The sequence below is a fragment of the Glandiceps talaboti genome, chromosome 20 (genome assembly GCF_964340395.1).
Source record: "Glandiceps talaboti chromosome 20, keGlaTala1.1, whole genome shotgun sequence".
In the NCBI taxonomy this organism is placed as follows: domain Eukaryota; kingdom Metazoa; phylum Hemichordata; class Enteropneusta; family Spengelidae; genus Glandiceps; species Glandiceps talaboti.
The window spans coordinates 10,723,016-10,743,945 of record NC_135568.1 but is presented as its reverse complement, the minus strand read 5'-3'; the positions used below and the strand labels follow the sequence as shown (position 1 = coordinate 10,743,945).

Sequence of the window (20,930 nt, the reverse complement as noted above, 5' to 3'; positions counted from 1 at the left end):
GGTATGCATGATGACGGTGAATACACGGATGTCAGATGATCTTGATAACACTGACAGATAATCTTGTAAAAGCGTGTACATTAAAAAGTCAAAATGAAATTGATCAGTCTGAATTTTGCTGGATTGAGCATTTAATAATGGCTTTTGACGAGCTGGTAATAACATTATGGTAACAGGTTTTTACCTACTTTTTCTGTAATTGACTTTGTCGTTTCGATTATTAAAAGTCCCAGATGAGTTATGGAAGTTATTACAATCAGGTAATCAACACATTATTAATTGAACGGATTAGGAAAATGGAGTTTTATGCAATATTAATATGAAAAGTATTATAATTATCTAGAAGTTTGGATTGGTCGTAAACTGCAAAGATTGTAAATTATGTGCCAGTGACTGCATAAATTATAATATACATGTACATGTAACAGTGATCAACAGTGTGAAGGGGAGTCTGTGTTCACCTTTCATTGTACATGGTCGTGTTCGGCCTTTGCGCTGTTCTGAGAAGAACTAATCATCGGCGTAGACTGTTTGTGGTGACGTATGTATAGCCGGGAACACTCCTATTAAAACGTAAGTATCTATTCAAGCATTATATACCCTTTTCGGATAGCAATTGTCTGTGACCTCTATGCCTGTTTACTCTAAAGAGAAGCCATAAATAGCAAATAATTGAAAATTATACATCATTTTATTGCCCATAGCAATACGTGTGTATTATAACCCCTTGTCAGGCTGTCATTAAAATTTGATGTGAATTAATTACAATGCAGTTAGAGTTTATGTATAGAAATGACTTGATTGAATATTTTAGCACCCCATATCACATGAAACACCTCCTAACACACGTACAGTCCAACTGTTAGTTACAGCCGAAGTTAGAACAATCGCCAATATATCAAAACAAAAACCAAATATGAAATTACCTGCACTGTAAGTAGTCATATATATTACATATGCAAATTGATGGGAATTAAATTTTGGGATGAGAGTGAAAATGAGATTACTGTTTTGAAGTTGGCAGTATAATGGATGGTATTCCATCAATTATATATGTATTTAGCAAATAAGTAGCTTAAGACCATATACACATTTGTTGTAATTGTTGAATGGTTTCATATGGCTAATAGATCTTGAAGTGTACAGAAATTATTTCAATATGACACAGTGTATTAGTCTAGCAGTATTACCAACTATACTTGTCCGCTTTAATAATTTAATGTAACTTAGAAGCTATACGCCATACTGAACTCTTAGCCCCTGAACAATTGTAGCTCAAAGCTGTTTCCCAAGATATGAAATAAACTTATTACAGTTTTCATGGTTCTATAAGATCATGTCGTTTTAGTCCACATTTTTATTAGTGTTTAAATTTAAAATATTGTAAGCAATTATTCAAAACACCTGCAATATATTGCTGATAATTTCAAAATAGCAAATTTGTCTAATAAGTTGAGAGAAAATAATAATATAAAATTATAAGATGAAATATTGGAACTGACAGTGTCATTGGCATCAGCGGAATCAGTTAACTTAGTTAATGCTACCACTGAGTATTATAAAATGTTCCGCTCATTTTGCATTCTTCCTTAATTTGCATGTGTGTGTGTACAGATGCTAAGTGAATAACAGTTTCTTTCTTTCATCACAAAAGTGAAAATTTACGGTCTGATAAATAAGACGCCTTCGGGATTATAATTCAATAACCATTTTCATCGATAACTTCATTTTTATGAAGTCATTGCATATCCTGTCACGTTCTATAGAATTCACTGTACGGTAGTGAGTTTTTTTCCATGAACCTTATGCAAAGTTACAGGCATGTGACATTTGATTGTAACTGAAATTAACAATTATATACACACATATGAATATAATTCAACATGATTAAGGTACACACATGCTTTGATCAATGCACTGAATAGCAAAACTAATTATAACTTCACAGCAACGGACGTAGATTATATTCAAACCTTTCTAAGAAGAAATAGGAGAGGATTAGGTTCGAAAGCAATTAAACACATACAATTAAAACATTTTGATGGAAAGTGCAAACAAACGCAAAATTAAGTCGACCGAGTTTCACTGCAAATAGTTATTTTGTAATGCTAGCTTCTCTAATTATCATACAAATTGGCTCATGGAGGCGAATTCTTCCTTAAATTCATATGTAAGCCACACAGTGTCATGTGTTTTAATATTTTGAAGTCGTGCCATCATTTCTACGACCGGTGTAAAACTTTAGTTTTCGGCAACTTCTTTCTTAAAATGTGTGTTCCATTTCTCAAATATTCATGGTGGTTCCTATCCACCCCTCTTAAAGTTATGTGCTATAGCTGACGAAAATTCTGCAAATGCACTTGGTGTAGTAGGTAATGAGAAAATTAAAGCTGTAATTGTTTTTCTGGTCCAAGGCTATGATTAGACCCAAGGAACGTACCTCCATGGCCGCCGCCAGAATGTTTAGTTTTTACTGTAAGTTACTTCACTGGTTGTAGTCTGTATCTCTTTCACCGATAAAGTTCAATGTTCAATGCGGTGTAGTATTGATAGCACTTACATAGACGCCAGTCTGATTTTAAAATAACTACAACGATATGAGCTTTTGACTGAGCTAGGTGAATCTCTGTAAATCTAAAGCGCTACAACAGCAGGTGTATCCTGTAAAATGACGATGTTGTGAGATGAGTATTCAATTTGCTTCCCACAAGAAATGCAATTCAGAAAAGTAATATTTTTGCTCGGTTTTAATAATACTGATACTTTCAAATATACTGTGTTAAGTGCCTGCTATATGTGCAGGCAATCGAACACCTTTCTGTAGTTATATATACCAAGTGTCATACGACGTTAGATTAAAATAATCTCAATGCATAATCACATAGACTTTTTGTATAAATGGCCTGTAATAACAGCTGTAATACAGTTCAATACAAAACGTAATTACAGAAGAAGAAACTGTTCTAAGTAAACCTTATGGTTCCACTTAACACAACACTGCTGCAAGAACCTCGGGTTGAAACCCTGGTCTTTAACTATCAATGTATTTCACTGCCGTGTTATTTCTATGCATGTGAAAGAACAGTACATCACACGATTTCTTCGTACCAGTTCAGGCGACATTTTGTTGCTTTGCACTATGGGAGTGTATCCATACGTAAAAGGACTGTGCATACATTAATGATACTTATGCATATAATTTTGAAAACTTGCGTTACTATTAAGAGTCGTAGAAATAAGCTTGAAATCAATTAGCATAATTGTATGAAATGACATCGAATACTAATTAACAAGATTGGGAAAATGATATAAACATTTAATTTCATTTATTGCCATCGCAATTAATTCATCTTATGTTGGCTTCAACATTGACGATTGGATGAACAAATTAAACTATTATGCAATAACAGAATCGACAATTATTAACGATTGCTTGAACTGTCCTTCAATTGTTCCATTTCATTGAAAACGCTAATATGAAAGTGTTGCGATGAAACCAAGCTATACTCATTTACATTGAATAGGAGAATATATCGATTATAAGTTAACCTCAGATAAATATTTGTAGATACACACAATTATCAAGAAGCTTGAAGTCGAACCTCAAAATCCTCTCAGTATAAGAATTGTGACAGTTCATTTCCTCAATAATATAAATATCCTTTTGACTGATAGATAATTTGTATTGGAATATGTGTTTGCTTTATTATTTATATTATGCATACTTCAATAAAATAGGGCAAAGTTTATGTATGTATGTATGTATGTATGTATGTATGTATGTATGTATGTATGTATGTATGTATGTATGCATGTATGTATGTGTCTGCCTGTCTGTGTCTATCTGTCTGTCTGTCTGTCTGTCTGTCTGTCTGTCCGTAAGTCCATCTGTCCATCCGTCCGTTGTCTGTCTGTCTGTCTGTCTGTCTGTCTGTCTGTCTGTCTGTCTGTCTGTCTGTATGTATGTATGTATGTATGTATGTATGTATGTATGTATGTATGTATGTATGTATGTATGTATGTATGTATGTATGTATGTATGTACGGCCATAAGTAACTTTCACTATATATGGGAGTTTCAAAACATACTACAGTAGTATATTGTAAACCACTACAATACTGTAAACAATATGTACGGCTGCTACTTTTTATTTAGATATGTCTGAACCAAAATAGATTCAATATACCAGTTAAAAGTAAACAGCAATACTGTAACAAGAGAAGAGCTACTAGGACAACCTTAAAAACGTTAAAAGAAAGGGTGCCGTTAATTAAAGGAGAACGCTTAGGTGTAGAATATAATTATAAGTCAAGGTAAACGTTCTAGCAACATACACACATTGTGAATTAAAGTGTATTATCCAACCCCTTTCATACATACCACCTTTCATACATACATTATTATACGTTATTATACAGGTATACATGTAGCCTAATAGTTTAGTTGTATCATGTGTAATGTAACCTATCGACCTTTTTCATCATGCAATGATGCTAACAGTCGGTTCATGGGATACTGTTCTGATATGAATATTTTTCTATTTTATTTTAATTTCATAGTTTAAAAGTATCATACTTACTGAAAAATGTTTAGTTAAAGTAAAGCTTGTAACGATGAGATCTCTAGCAAATTCAGCTAGGGCAATCAAATTTATTATGCAGTGGCATTATTTCAGTGTTCGATATATTAAGAAAACTGGTACATATTGATATACACACGTTTGTTGTATCAAATGTAAGATTAAATGTTTTGCAAACCTGGGGCATGTATAAAATGACTTTAAAAATATACTTTCTTTACATTCCAAACATCGAAATTTCTTTTCCGAGTTGTTCTTCCTTTTCCACTTATGGAAATTTGTTTTCAGAGATTTCTTCCTTTTCCATGAATTTACATTTTGGGATTATATTTGTTTTGATATATTATATACAAAATCAAATTGTAATGAAACTGTAGGACAAATAATGCTTCAGGCCCAGAATAATCGTCAAATTTCTCATGCACCTAATCTAAGTCGACACGGCGAACAATATTCCACATAACACGTTACGGTAGTAGACGTCGAATCCAATTTGTCGAATTTACTACTAAAACGAATATCAGCTTAAAGGGTCTAATGATATACAAGGCGCTTAAGAGAAGCTGAAGTTAATTTTAATACGAGACTGATGCACGATGTTGACGTTACCGTCATATTTTTAAAGACATGACTGTTCATGACACGCGCGTGATTAATTTACTTTAGATTCGACCCCAGCGACGAAATTTTGACGATTTTTAATGAGTCACACTTCTGTCGTTATTTTCGAAAGGTGGTATTTAATTTATTGCTTGTCGAATTTAATATTAGTTGGAAGCAGCGAATTTGTCATGTACAAAATCTAATATCATAAGGGCACATGAGAAGTCCGACATTTATTCCGTGCCTTAGAATCAATAAGGGGTAAACCATTCGATGTGTGGGGGTGGTGTTGGGGGTGGGTGGGGGTGGGAATGGGGGCGGAGGAATTTGACCCACAATTATTTTTCGGCGACCACGACAGCACTTTTGCCAATAGAAACCAGAAAGCAAGTTTTTTTTGCCTACTAGAGGTAAAGCTGGGAATACATGTTTTAAAATTGCCCTTTTGTCAGGTCGAGTCGCTGAGAGTACTTTGACACCACTTCTAGTCAATGCATGCTTGGTTTTACGACTGCATATAATCTTGTGTTCGAACTTAATGCCAGACTGGGATCAAAAGTTTATAGAACAATAAAAATCACAAATTAAACGTCACAATGGTTACTATGTAAACGCAATACAAGATAATAATTTGTACTCTATGCATCAAGTATACAGTGACAGAGGACGGGTTGTATCTTCCAGACCCCTCTGTTATTTAGTTCTTTATTAGAATTCCTATAATCTATTTGAGACTGCATTGAAAATGTCGCTCTATTCATTCATTACGTAATAAAAGTAATCCCAGAGAAGCCAGACTGCCTTCTTTTGTCGTCGTTTGGTATATAGCCACTGAAGGTCACTGCACCGATAATAATCGTCGATCAGACGAAATTGTTTGACAAAGCAAATCGTATACAGTTGAAATGGTGGACGGACAGTTGACCCCAATCAAGAGCCAAGTTACACTTATAAAATGGGTGTCATAGGGACGTTGACAGCAAAACATGCGGTAAGATTGGCTATCTACTGATGGTTTACTGTTACAGTAATATTGATGCCAACAATGCACGTTGTAAACTTTATAGTTCTTGTCACAGCGACATTGATGGGTATTACTAAGCTTATAGCTTACGATACATTACAAAACTGTAGACTAAATACTAACCGCGTCATCGATACGTGTGGAACAATTTGTCAGCTTCTGTAGTCATATCACAAACAATATATTATGATACATGCATAAATTTATGTAATATAATAACGAGTTACAAGATCGAGAACTCGTCAACATGCAAAAACACAACATCACTAAGGGTGTGCGCACTTTCTTTTCAAAGGGCACTGCAGCTGCACAATCTGTCTTTCTGCCTGTCTATCTGTCTGTCTGTCTGTCTGTCTGTCTGAATATGCATATGTGTATTATCCTCATCCCTCGCCCTCTCATGTATATGACTGTGATCATCCTCCTTTTCACCCACGATGGTTTTTCTTTTTCATTCATACCCAGTACTCTGTACGAAGCAATTTTAAAGACAGTCTTACACCCGTACATGATTGGCTCTACACTATTTGTTCATCAAAGTATATCAAAAGATGTGATAACACTCGGTGGGTGGGGTGAGTATGTGGGGCATGTGACCAGTGAGCTATAGGCTGGGAGCTACGGTCGTGAGACAACTGACCCGTCCTAACTCTGACAGGTGTTTTGTGTCAAATTTCTACTTAATCACAACAAACAATTAAATAATTGTTCGACCTTGTCAGATCAAATTAAGTACTTTGTTCAATAACATGAGACCTTATATATTAAAACTCCAAGTCCTTGTTTATGATTTCAAAAGGTATTGATGAAATTATAATTATATAGAACAATTCACAAGACTACCTCCTCCCTTGGGAGCATACAATCCATTGCTGCCTCTATAAGCGCATAGTATTAAATCATTCACATTGCAACCTCTATCCTACCAGGTCCCCAATTATACAGCTGGGTTGACCGAGGCACAATCGTGGTTCAAATCTTGCCCAAGCACTTTAGCCATTTCGAAAATAAGAGAACCTCGAACAGCCAGCGACAACACTTTTATGAATAATCATTACGTCACATCCGTTCATGTTGACGATGCAGTTGTTTGTTCTTTTGTGGTGAAATGAAACTCGACGAGGAGACAAGGTTTCTCTCGTCGTAATCACGTGATAAGCGTTACTATGTGCAATAACATTCAATTAAATCTAGATTTTCCTGTAAGATTTTTACCTTTTACCGCTTAGGCTTATTATTTGAGCAAAGGTTAATGACTCTTAAGAGGTATAAGTAATTCAACAGTTATTAGCGAATTCTTTTTTTTCTGTGAAAAAAAATGTTTCCGTTATAGCTAATGCTTTTTGAAGTATTACCAGTATATGTAATCAGCGTCTAAAAAAAGCTCTGTGTATAGGGTCTTCAATTGATATCTGTGTCATATTTGCATAGATGTGTATTATTTATTATTCAATCAATAGTTTCAAGTTTCATTGTGAAGCATTAAACATCAGGTTAGGCAGCACAGATAAGATATTTCTAGATTTCATGAACTAGCAGACGAGCATCGTCGTAGATGTTGTACACCAATACATAAAACTTTCAGGTAATGTAGTAAATGCAACTATCATTTGCAATTCATTATACCGTAGTCAGTAGATCACAACATACAGTGTATATATAACAGTTTGTTGACGTCTCATCCTGGAAAAACATCTCTCATTTGAAAACATGAATTATGACTGTGTTCCGTCTTAATTCATTGAAAATAGCTTGCATACATTATGTTTTGTGTACTAGTCTTGTCAGCTGATGACTCAAAATCTATATAAGCATGCCTAACAAATTTAAATCCTTTGTGATGGAAACGCCACATGTATGCACATAGTTTTATGGAAGAATGAAAACCCCTCATGAATACTGTGAACCGTTTACTAATATTAGGATACATGCACGATGTCCACCATTTTGATAGGAATTCCCAGTAACTGAAAATAGTCGACATTTGACAGTCAATAATTATCAAATAACAACTGGTGACATAGGAAAAGCAATTTGACAGTTAGTAATTTTATTCTTAAATACGTATTTAATTTAACGTTCTAGACAATATCTCCAGATTAAGTTACCTATTGTTGTCGGAAATTTGTTTTTGATAAGGTAAATGGAAAATGTGCCATCTCCTATATATGTCGAGGTCACTTTGTAATGCCAATTGACATGTTATTTTATTGTTTTACCTCAATATGAATAATGAGAGAGAGAGAGAGAGAGAGAGAGAGAGAGAGAGAGAGAGAGAGAGAGAGAGAGAGAGAGAGAGAGAGAGAGAGAGAGAGAGAGAGAGAGAGAGAGAGAGAGAGAGAGAGAGAGAGAGAGAGAGAGAGAGAGAGAGAGAGAGAGAGAGAGGAGACAGGATGATTAAGAATAACTGACGGAGTCAGACAAGTAGGCAGACAGACAGACAGACAGACAGACAGACAGACAGGCAGACAGATAGACTGACAGACAGAGGCGAAGATTGACAGACATGCATATAGGCAAGACAGGGAGACATAGAGGCTACGGAGATAGGGAGATAGCATATCAATGAATATGAATGTGTATATTGTACATTGGTTTAATCACTTTGGTTCTCTGCCATGTTTTAATTCACAATCTCTTTATCTGAAAATTCAAAACTGCGTAGGCCATGAACCGAGATAATTAGGACCTGTAAATGTGGTGATCATGGCAGACAGACGATATTCAACATGGATGACGATGGACGAAATGAACAAACCGACAGAAAGTGAAACCGGGTAAGTATGTTTAAAAAGACCACAATATTGCAAGATCCATAGATTGTGAAACATGACTTTCCTCGGGGGGGGGGGGGGGATACAGCGGTTTTGAAACAATCGTCGCAGGAGTCAACACATTCGCATTATTGTATGGCTCAACAAATATACGACCAATATTATTATATCCTATCGTCTGACTCGACAAAATCGAATTTAACAGTATTGCATCTTATTGCCTGGTATGGCAAAATGTTAAGTTCAATTGCTACATTTAAATCCATTGCTATCCCTGATAAAAGTATGCATTGTTACAATATGTACATGATTTGGCGATGATCTTCTAAGATAACAGTAGCTCAAGAAATGTTGGTAAAACTTTGTCCAGCCAGATGATGAAAAACGCCAATATGAGTAAGATTTTTGTTCTGTTGGACGAAGTTTTGTTTCCAGCCAGCTCCCTTCTATTTTAGCCTTGAAACTTTAGACAAACATTGTATCTGACCATATGCCAAATAACATGTGCTATGTACAACGAGGGGATTATGTAGATATTATCAACTAACACAGAAGAGACAATATATTATTCTGTTTTTTGTTCAGCCGAGGAAAATACGAGTTATTACCTAAGGAGTCTTGTCACTTTGAGTCAAAGACGAGTACTCACAAAACGCTTATGTCACAAGTACTTTCCGGCTGAATATAATAATTTATTGGAGGTAACTGTAATTGTACTGGCGCAAGTTTAATAAAAGAAAAAATGGGGAAAATATGGCGATTCTGAACGTTTGAACACATAAGCTTACAACCAGCGAAAAAAAAACACCAGTGATTTTGCTTGAATTAAGTGAGCCAAGGAAAGCCTTCATGCAAAGACAAAATTAGGTGTAACAACAATATACATCTGATACAAAAGCAACAGTCGGTGCCTTTGGGATAGGTTCACACGACATTTTTATCAGTTTGTTTATATCTTTGGAAGTTATAATGGAACATACTCTTTATTACAATACGTTGTGTTCTATCAGTAAGCAGAGTCGAGGAATCCGGGCTCCAGTGTGGTGTTTATGCTCTGATAAGTATATTACTGGCACTAATTACATTAATTTTGCACGTCTTTGCATGAACCTGGTCTCATACCTGCTCAACTGCAAGCAAAGAAACGCATTTGTGCTGTCTCGCTGGTTGTATTTCGAGCACCACACAACCAATGATTTAGTCGCGTTGAGTTGATGTAGTAGATAAGTTCTGCATTTCGTATTTTCTGTTTGAATGCCTTCAACTTGGCTTGCGCATGGTATAAGGGTATGTTTCGAGTGAAATGTTAGCTCATTAAAACGCTGCATCGCCACTTTTATTCCCGGGGCCCAATAATTTAATTCTAGTAGTGATCAATGTGTTGAGTAAAACCGTGAAGAGATGTGAAATACTGTTTGCTCATTATATACAAAATGAATATATCAGTTGTTAATTTATTTCCCTTTAGATTCGAGGAGAATGGAAACAGTAGTAGACAAAAATACGCCACTATTTATGCTGACCGTGGACAGAGAAACAGTCTACTTGATGAGACGACTGTGAAAGTGGAACCTAACGATGAACAGCAAACTTACTTCGATGTAATCAAAAAGTTTGGATTGGAAACAACGGCACATGGTATCCCACGAATTGCAGGAGCAAAATCAACACTGGGAAGACTTATCTGGTCAGTCTTCTTTCTAGTAGCGGCTGGAGCTTTCGTCAGGCAGTTTGCTTTATTGGTCCAGCTGTACATAGCCCATCCTCTGTCAGTGCATATCGAAGTGGAGTCGACGCCATCTTTAAAATTTCCAGCTATAACAGTGTGTAACACTAATAAACTGAGAAGATCTGCGATCAGCGAAAGCCAATACAATGAACTTACAACAGCAGTGGAGGGAACTGAAATTCTACCATACTATGGTAAGGTTTGTTGTTGTTTTTATCATCATCATCATCATCATCATCATCATCATCATCATCATCATCATCATCATCATCATCATCATCATCATCATCATCACCATCACCAACATCACCATCATCATCATCATCATCATCATCACCACCACCACCACCACCAACATCACCATCATCATCATCATCACCACCACCACCACCACCACCACCACCACCTCGAGCTTTGTAGTTGGTTTTGTTTTTGTTATTGTTGTGTAATGTGTGTAAGTATACATGTGCGGGAAAACAACCCTTCAGTGGCAGGCTTGTTTGGTTACAGTGTTTATACTTGCGTATGCCCCAGCTAGGGTAAAATTCGTTGAGTACGCATCACGTCTTGAAATTAACTCCATGCCTCTTCATTTATTTCCGCATTCACTGTCCAGCTGTTTGAATATTGAATATAAACATGTTCATATGCTCTGTAGTTCATTCATACATCTTGATTCTTCAAGTCAAAACCGTGCAGCAAATTAATATTAAACCAACATAGCCATCAACATATAACGGAAGAACATTTTGCAAAAACAATCGTATGATACATTCATATCATACATGCCAACATGAAAATCATACCCTTAAAAAACACTGCACATTAAAACATAATTTAACGTTAATCGAGGTATGTGTGAATCTATTGTGATCTAAGACAGTATTACTAGAAATGGGAGATATATCAACTGAATAGGCTTAATAAACAAAATTGTGTGGTTCTGATTATGCTCAATTTTAGAATAGGTGGAGTGGGTAGATTATTTCACTTTAGTTTCTTATAATATTTTCATGTGTGAATGTCTAGTTTAGATAGTTATGTTTTTCGTTGTTTTCCAAATGGTCTCTGTGTTATTGTTTTCTTCCTATCAGAAGCACAGCCATTACAGATTGAAAGAACAATTTTAAATTGTCTTTTTAAGTTGATGTCAGTTTCCGCATACCCTATTTCTGGCGAGACTTCAAAATTTTCGCGATTGTATTATTTTTTTCTCGAATATGTAAAACAAAGTTTAGGGTCAGCAGTGAAAAACTAGGTGGGGTCGGGTAACCCGAACGTAACAATTATTTTTTAGGCCATATGAATACAGGGTACTATGATTTCATTTGAAACTAATTTTGACCTACATATATAGTAACACCACATTAGGCAAGGGCAAGCATGAAAGTTATTCCTTTAGTGGAAGTGTCTAATAAACATTTGCATAGTTCATTTACTAGCTAAGATGTACTCTGCTGTGACATTTAGCATCTGTCATGTATTATGAATTGGAGCCTGAATTTGATCAGAAGAAAAATAATGTATTAATGTATTTCATGCCTTTAAGGATGTCTCTATTATTTTCATCAGTGTGATATGATTCATTTATTTTGATAAAAATCCCCCTGGACACAAATCAATGTTCTCATATTGTAGTATTACATGTTTTATAAGTATGATTAACATCTTTATAACAGAAGTGAATTTAATTTTGCAAAAGATTAAATAAACAAACGACTAAATAGCATCGTGGACGCCTCCGGCCGTAAGGGACCGCCTTGTCTTCCGTTTAAATAGATCACATCAGATATCAGGTGTGGACTAATGCTAAGCTTTAAGGACGATGGCATGTTATGTTTATGAGCATTTTATGATTTATGAGCATATTAATAGTTACATTTATCAAACTAACTTCACCCTCCAGCGCGGCTGTGACATTATCATGTCTATGCCTATGTCCATTTCACTTCTGCTTTCAATATCACAGCTTGTCAACAGCTAAGACTACGTTAGTGTAATTATCCATATCAACAGTTTAAATCAGACCAAATGTTCTGGCGCAATTGTGTGTATATACATGGCTTGCACGAGGCTTCATTTTGTTTTACAGCGACGCCATTTTGGCTTGATAGAAGAGCAACGTTTTAGTAAATAGTGAATGAATTTCAATGATAAATACAACATAGAAAATGAGTTGACTTTTGATCTGAATATTTCTTACTCATGATGTCGATAACATGGAAATCGTCTTAATGTTTTAGAAATACCTTCATACCATCAGAATAAAGGCAACTGACTGACTGATGACTGTGGCGGGAAATTACTAACAATAAATGCGTTTGTCTGTGGATTGTACATAACTAGATGTTTTGAAATTCGGCCACACACGCCAGTCTCAAATTCAGGGACCCCCCCCACCGGTAGATTACAGATTTAGCACGGTCACTCAAACAACCACGTGAGTTGGAAAGCCCATCGTTTATGGCAGTGAATTATTTGGCTACTATACTGTTTCAACACAGGAATTAACTATTCCAAAATGAGATCTAATTAGCAAGGAGTTGCATGTCTGATTAATATGGTAATATTTAATTTTCTACACAAGGACAATCAATTTTGTTTTTGACTTAATAATCAAGATTAAATTATACTAAGTGGGTTAATTAATCATTGCCCTGTTCAGCTTTTATTTGCCAATAAACAGATATTCTTATACCGAGGGAATTGCCTAGCGATTGGTTCTGGTGGAAAGTTTTCGTTATTGTGGTTAAGTGGATAGCAGAAATCTATATAAGGTTACTATACAGTTGAAAATTTTTGAAATAGCGAATTCCGTTTAGAATGAGTTTTGCTTTTAATGAGACAATGATAGTTTATCATTTTAATTGCAAGTCTTGACCACTGAATAGACGTAAAGCCATTCTTCATCACGTGAGAACGTTAAAGGTTGTTCTTATTTTGGTTTTCGATTCGAGTTTCAAATAACGGATGTTCAAAATTTGATATCAATACCAGGAAACAAAATTCCAAAATTATATTTCATTCTAAAAGTTGATTGCATAACACGAATTTATCGATTGGTAATTAAGTAAAAACAAACCGAATCGCTTCATCTCTAGATTAGTTAAATTCTCTTGGCCGTCGATAGTCACGCACCAAGAACACTAGTCTAGTCTACTTCTTTCTCCTGTTTAGCTTTGAATTTTAAAAGGAAATACGTCATTAATCAATCAAACGATTCAAATGCTTCCCTAATCTCTCAACAGTTCCCTGTCTAGAAAAAGACTTCATATGCAGTAATGGAATAACCTGCTTAAAGTCCTACATGATATGTGATGGCGCCAAGCAGTGCCTAGATGGTAGTGATGAAGAAGAGTGTAATTATGGTAAGTAATAATAACGACGATTTTCTTTTTTCTTCGTGGGTCGTTTTGGATATATATGTATATTACTGACAGGGTTAGATGTGAGTAACTTGCAGCTTTCTTTCTTTCAGAATTATTCAGAAGTATATGTGTAAGATTTTCCTTTTTGTGTTATCTCTAATATTAGGTGAATGTGCTGACAGTCAGTTCAAATGTGAGGCTGGTAGTCCCTATGGACTATGTCTTCGTAGCGAAAAGATGTGCGATGGAACCAACGATTGCTATGACGCAGCAGATGAATTATCATGTGGTAAGAAAACCAACATAATCGTGTATTTACGAAACAGCCTTAGCAACTATCCTGTACCTATCAACAATTGAACGTCGAACATACAACCCAATCCAACAGACACATTATATCTACATCTATATTTTTTCATTACACATACATACATACATACATACATACATACACACACACATACACATACATACATACATACGTACATACATACATACATACATGCAAACTTATAAACATACATACATACATACATACATACATACATTCATACATACACACACACACATACATACATACATACATACATGCAAACTTATAAACATACATACATACATACATACATACATACATACATACATACATACCAAATTATGTTTATTTCCGAAATACATTTAAATTATTTTGTACAGGTACAGTATTATTGGGTTCACACTGCATCTAGCAGGAAATATATCAAATTGCATTTGAACACGTTATCCACATCACAAGGTAGATATAGTGTGTTAATTGTTATAATGCTTGCATCTTTTGTTCCAGATATTACTAGAACCAATTATTGAACTAATGCTGCAGTATTTTGCAATACAATTAGCATTACTCATACATACATACATACATACATACATACATACATACATACATACATACATACATACATACATACATACATACATACATACATACATACATACATACATACATACATACATACATACATACACACGCTTAAACTAGCGAGTTAAATTTCACATTTTTACATTCGCAGTGTGTAATTCTGCTGAGTTTGAATGCAAGTCTGGAGGAAATTATGGTCATTGTCTACCCAAAGAAAAGGCTTGTGATGGATATGAACATTGCAGTGATGGCGAGGATGAACTTCTCATAAACTGTGGTAAGCTGCTTTACTAGTTAACCTTCTGTATCATTGATATATGTGACTTTCTGTTATTTCCATCAATTCCTCTAACTACACACCGACAGATTTACCCTAAAATGTTACAACTATCTAAAAATCAGTGTTGGTTCGATATGATCAATACAAGTTCTATTGCACGTATATCTAACATAATCGCCAAAAAACCTTAACATTTTGGAGTTCGACCTATGGATATTCCATTTTGCATTGGTCTTTTGTTTGCTCTGTGTTATTTGTTATTCTGATGAAACCTAATCTATTACACACCTGGTTGCATTGATCAAGCATTTAAACAGTGTACACTATTCAGAGTTCATATGTTCAATTCACCATATGGCTAGTTAATAGGTTTCCTGAATATTATTTTGTCAGCTGCAGTTACAATGCTAGTCGTATTTAAAGGTCGCCGACTTCTTCTAGCACGTATTGACTCATTATAGTAACGAAAATAGCTTTAACATACCAGTTAATAGTAAACAATGATACTCTAACAAGAGAAGAGCAATTGGCATAAAATACAAACATGGATAAAGGTTAACATGTATGAAAGGACAAATCATGGATTATAAATTATTAAGCCAAATTAAATGCAGTTCCTGTTAAAGTGGCCATATGAATGAGGATTGGTCAATTAATTTTGGATTTATAAAACAATTCTATCATGGATTTCTACTTGGGACATTAATGTGAAACGACAAGTCTGTGTTTGTAACTCATTACCTTGCAAAAAGCTAAAAATTTGTAAAAGGTGTGTTGTACATACAATAACAAAGATTGTACACGTTTATTAATCGTTTGCAATGTATTGAGTTACACACAAGGACTTGACATATGTTGTTTCAAATTGATTTTTCATGTAGGAAGCAATGATAAAATTGTTTTATAAATTAAAAATCAAATATAAATACACAAACCTCATCCATTATGGCCACTTTAACACCCATTCACCCATTTTGGTCATGAAACGTATATGGTTAATGTGTTTAGTTCAATAATACCATGGAATTAGCTTCATGAATTGAACAACCAAGTCAACAAAATAAAACCATTGCTAGATATTTTAAATAACTAAATATCCGCTCATATATTTTGGATTTGTTCCCTGATATTCGAATGATTAAGTCGCTATTCAAATAGAGTGAGGAAGACGCAAAACATCATTTAAAACATGAAAATGTTAGTGGAAGCCTTTTCTTTCAAATTTATATGACTTTTGGAACGTTCATTTTTAATGCTGTCTTAAGAATCCAATGGTATTATTCATTATAATCTAAATTTGATCACGTTTATATTTGGTTTTCATTATTCACTTTATTACAGAGAACGAACATGGATTTCTGTGTGACGTTGACAAACGAATTCCTTCGGCATGGGCGTGTGATAAAATACCAGACTGCAAGGATCTGAGTGATGAACATAATTGCGTATTATACGGTAACTTTTTTAACTGCAATACATTTTAACTTCCGCTGTCTAACATTTCACTGCTAAGCACTTTCGCGTAAAGTTATCGGAAGACATTCTTGGTTTTGCAACGTTCGTGTGCACCCCTGTATTTTGTTTTAGGTTGTAATAGCAATTACCTGGCTGTATAGTTTCAAAGTGATATCAACATCCGGGTTCACAGATGTCATTATATATGTATATGGCCAAACAAAACTAGGAGATCTGCTAAACACCAGCTTCTGTATTGTTTGGGTCATGATTAATGAGATTAGAAACTCCTAGCTGTGTTTGTTTCCTCGAATGCCTCGCCCAATATACATCAGGTCTCTTGGCCAGTATACATCAGGCCTCTTCTAAGCCAATCTCAGCACTGATAAAATTATTTTCCTTGCCTGTGATCTCGAAGAGGTTGTATGATGCAGAGTTGGTGGAAGTGACCTGTTTGGTCGCTTAAACAAATACAAAAGCACCTACGATGAGATTAACAGTGCAAGTTTGTTCCTCGTTTAATTGTATTTCAAATTGCAATAATATAATGATCACCTTCCAGAAAGTTGCATCGATGGATCATTTACATGCACAAACAAACGATGTATTCAAGAGAGTAAGGTTTGTGACTTCAACAACGATTGTGGTGACTGGAGTGATGAATCAAAGTGCACCTACGGTAGGGACAAACATATGTATGTATGTATGTATGTATGTATGTATGTATGTATGTATGTATGTATGTATGTATGTATGTGTGTGTGTGTGTGTGTGTGCGTGCGTGCGTGCGTGCATGCATGCATGCATGCATGAATGAAAGGTGCTATGCATGAAAGGGGGTGGATAATACACTTTAATATACAATGTGTGTACGTTGCTAGGTCGTTTACCTAGACTTATAATTATATTCTATACCTAAGCGTTCTCCTTTAATTAATGGCACCCTTTCTTTTAACGTTTTTAAGGTTGTCCTCGTAGCTCTTCTCTTGTTACAGTATTGATATTACTTTTAACTGGTATATTGAATCTATTTTGGTTAAGACATATTTAAATGAAGTAGTAGCAATATGCATGTATGGATGTACGTAGTTATGTATGTGTGTGTGTGTGTGTGTATGTATGTATGTATGTATGTATGTATGTATGTATGTATGTATGTATGTATGAGCGTGTATGTGTGTGTGCCTGCTTGTCTCTGTCTGTCTGTCTGTCTCTCTCTGTCTCTGTCTGTCAGACTGTATATTTGTAAGTAATATTTTTTTCAAATAGATAATAACATCCCTATTATCAAATAAATGTATTCAAAATGCTACTAGAACATTAAAAGCTGTTCCATTCTTATAAGTAATTTGTGAGTACAGTGTGGAGTTTATGTAAAGTGTACATTATCCTATGTAAGAAGTTATCTCTTACACTTCTATATACAGCTGATTGTGAAGTAAATAAAGTACGATGTCAAGATGGCAAATGTGTGACTAAGCTAACAACATGTGACATGTACATGGGTTGTGATGACATTACTTCGTTAGAATGTGACATAAGAAGTAAGTAAAGAAAACTACATTCTTGGAATATTTTTCTTCTATGATACATTGCCCGGCCCTTGTCAATTTTAAAATAAAAAACTTTGAATTGTCGGTAACAAACACATTGAGTCATGGATGGTATCATTATATTTATCTAAATACATTTTTTGTTAATTCTCTGCTAATGCTGTATACAACTACATGCGAAATCTCTTTTTTCCTGAAAAAAAAACTTACTCAATTTCTCTGTCCTGTTTTTTATTTATTTATTTATTTATTTAGAGTATGGCAACTTCCTAGTAGGAGATATATTTGTGTAATAAATCGAATGTTCTTTGTCCTTGTTCAAGGATTTACAGTAAGGTGTCCTAATAATTATGTTTATTTGTTTACATTTTATCCAAAGCACCGTGCCCTGGTCGAATGGTACGTTGTGAAGATGGAAAATGTGTAGACAAATCTGTGGGATGCGGCGAGGGTGTTATCGGTAAGACAAAACTATATGAATATTAGAATAATCACTTTGTCAATACGTTTAGCACGGACTATTACTTATAATTAGTGTCCACTGTTATTAAATGTGTTAATGTTCACATGCTGATATGCAAATTTTCTCAGACCTGGTCTCAGATAGGGAGTCTTGATAACTGCCGGACGAGCGAAACTTAATATGACCCACGGTAAATATACGTGAAAAAAGTAGTGCCTTGTCAAAGTTGAGATACTTGAAAGATACGTCCATATGTTGTCAAGGTAACGAACGAAAAATCATAAAGATAAAAATAAATGACATTCTCATCATTGAAGACTGGACATAAATTACATGGTCGGTGGTTCTTTGGGAGGGGAGGGTCTCCATTCTTTGAACTATGGTATTTCAATAGTAATAATAATAATAATAAATGCTACTACTACGACTACTAATAAAGGGCATTCATAATGCACCAGTCTTCCGGAGAGCTGCAGGTGCTAACAATTAATACCTGTGACACGGAACAACAGCGACACAGTAGTCTTTAATACTTCAATTTCCCAGGAGCAGGTCTTCAGAGATATTTCAGTGACGGGGTGGGGGGGGGGGGGTGGGGGGTGGGGGGTGGCTCAGTAATTATCTTGTAAGGGTGGGTCAATCTTTGTCATGCACTAAAATTCTGGCAAACTCCAGCCTCCCCCCCCCAATAATTTGTGTCCAGTCCCTTAAATATTCACGCTGTGTCTGATAACATTATTATAAAACCGATATCAGAGGCTGAACCTCGGCAATATAGTACATGATATAAACGTTGTTCTGTTTTTATTTATGTAGGATCGACTACAGTTTCATTTCCGGAGAGTGAGTTTGAGAAAACAGTCGAATCATTATTATCCTCCCCACCAAGCAAAAGTCTGGTCGCCTCAACAGAGGAGGAGTGTTTAGTCGCATGCTTAGATGAATCGGATTTTGTCTGCAGATCTGTAAACTACAAACTGCTGGATAATGTGTGCGAATTAATGATCAGCAGCAAAACAATATTAAGGGATATGCTGGTCTCTGACGAAAATATTACCTATTATGAAAACAGAGAAGGTAGATATACAAATTCCTATACCTATTTTAGGTGACATGCACAATTTTAAAAGCATTTACAGTAGCTTGAGAGTCTGCCAGTGATTTGCTTTGCTCTGAAAAGAATACTTGCAAGAGAATGTGATGTGTTATGAAACATTTATTGTCTTGTATTATTCGGGAACAAGTAGACGTGCTGATCTGTAGCTCAGACCATTATAGAGAAAGGTCCGAGTCTGCAGCAACTATTTCCCACGACTATCAGCCTCACGAAATAGTTGCAGTATAACAGCCCTCGGGGTAGTAAACGACTGCTAATACCTCATAGACATTTAATATAAGTTATTGTAAAATGCACAATCATTCACGTTTAACATATACTAAACATGCAATTCTTAAACCCTAACTTTGGTTAATTTACTGGTACTATTTTTGATGAAAAGGTGTGGTGGAGTCGGTGCTAAAGTAAACCAAAGGGAAGTCATTTACGTTACAAGAAATTGCTCTTGAACTTGTTTAAATGTGATAATACGACGAAATACTTTGTTAACTTTGTTTCCATGATTGAACCAATTATTGTGACTGGATATCTGCTAATCTGACTTTCACCTCAACTTACAGCTAATTATCCATGGAACCAGGTCATTGTTTATGAAGGTCGTGCTCTTCGTGGCTTCAGTGAATTTAAACTTCGTGACGTCACGGAGGAGCAATGCATCATGGCGTGTTTGACGTCATCTGGATTCCAATGCCGTTCAGCTGATTATTGGAAAGATCGTAATACTTGTTATGTCAACATAGAGAATTCATGGAGTGCAGAAGTTCAACTCTTACAGGATGCCGAATTCAACCATATTGATGTACGCAAAGGTATGTAACACATATACATAATGCTAATGCCAGCTGTGCGAACAAAAAAAAATAACATTTCCCGCCATCCTTCTCCAAATTCAATACTTGACATTTTTTATAGCTCCATTCATAGCTGTCGAGAAATACAAGCTTGGCAGAAATGACCTTGGGATATTCTTCAATTTATAGTTATTCCTCTAATATGTAGCAAAAAGTATGCCTCCTCATCGAATGTATACACGCAGCTGGTGCCCCTGTGGAAGTTGTGTGTTCCTCAGTGTTTTGGTTCTATACG

The 20,930-nt window shown here is 35.3% G+C and overlaps 1 protein-coding gene across 3 annotated transcripts in view; it reads left to right on the top strand.

The window, feature by feature from the left end:
* Positions 1-461: 461 nt before the first annotated feature.
* LOC144450729 (uncharacterized) overlaps positions 462-20,930 on the top strand; it is a 41,557-nt gene continuing 21,088 nt past the window's right edge. For 2 of the 3 annotated variants that reach the window (XM_078141420.1, XM_078141422.1), the window contains exons 1-12: positions 462-573; positions 8,873-8,984; positions 10,450-10,904; positions 13,959-14,078; positions 14,245-14,367; positions 15,128-15,253; positions 16,598-16,711; positions 17,274-17,390; positions 18,139-18,255; positions 18,644-18,724; positions 19,544-19,804; positions 20,405-20,653. In XM_078141420.1, coding sequence (XP_077997546.1) covers positions 8,914-8,984; positions 10,450-10,904; positions 13,959-14,078; positions 14,245-14,367; positions 15,128-15,253; positions 16,598-16,711; positions 17,274-17,390; positions 18,139-18,255; positions 18,644-18,724; positions 19,544-19,804; positions 20,405-20,653 — 1,834 coding nt within the window. In that variant the 5' untranslated portion in view covers positions 462-573; positions 8,873-8,913. Of the gene's footprint in view, positions 574-7,707; positions 7,793-8,872; positions 8,985-10,449; positions 10,905-13,958; positions 14,079-14,244; positions 14,368-15,127; positions 15,254-16,597; positions 16,712-17,273; positions 17,391-18,138; positions 18,256-18,643; positions 18,725-19,543; positions 19,805-20,404; positions 20,654-20,930 lie in introns of those variants that run through there. The other variant, XM_078141421.1, reaches the window with a different exon arrangement.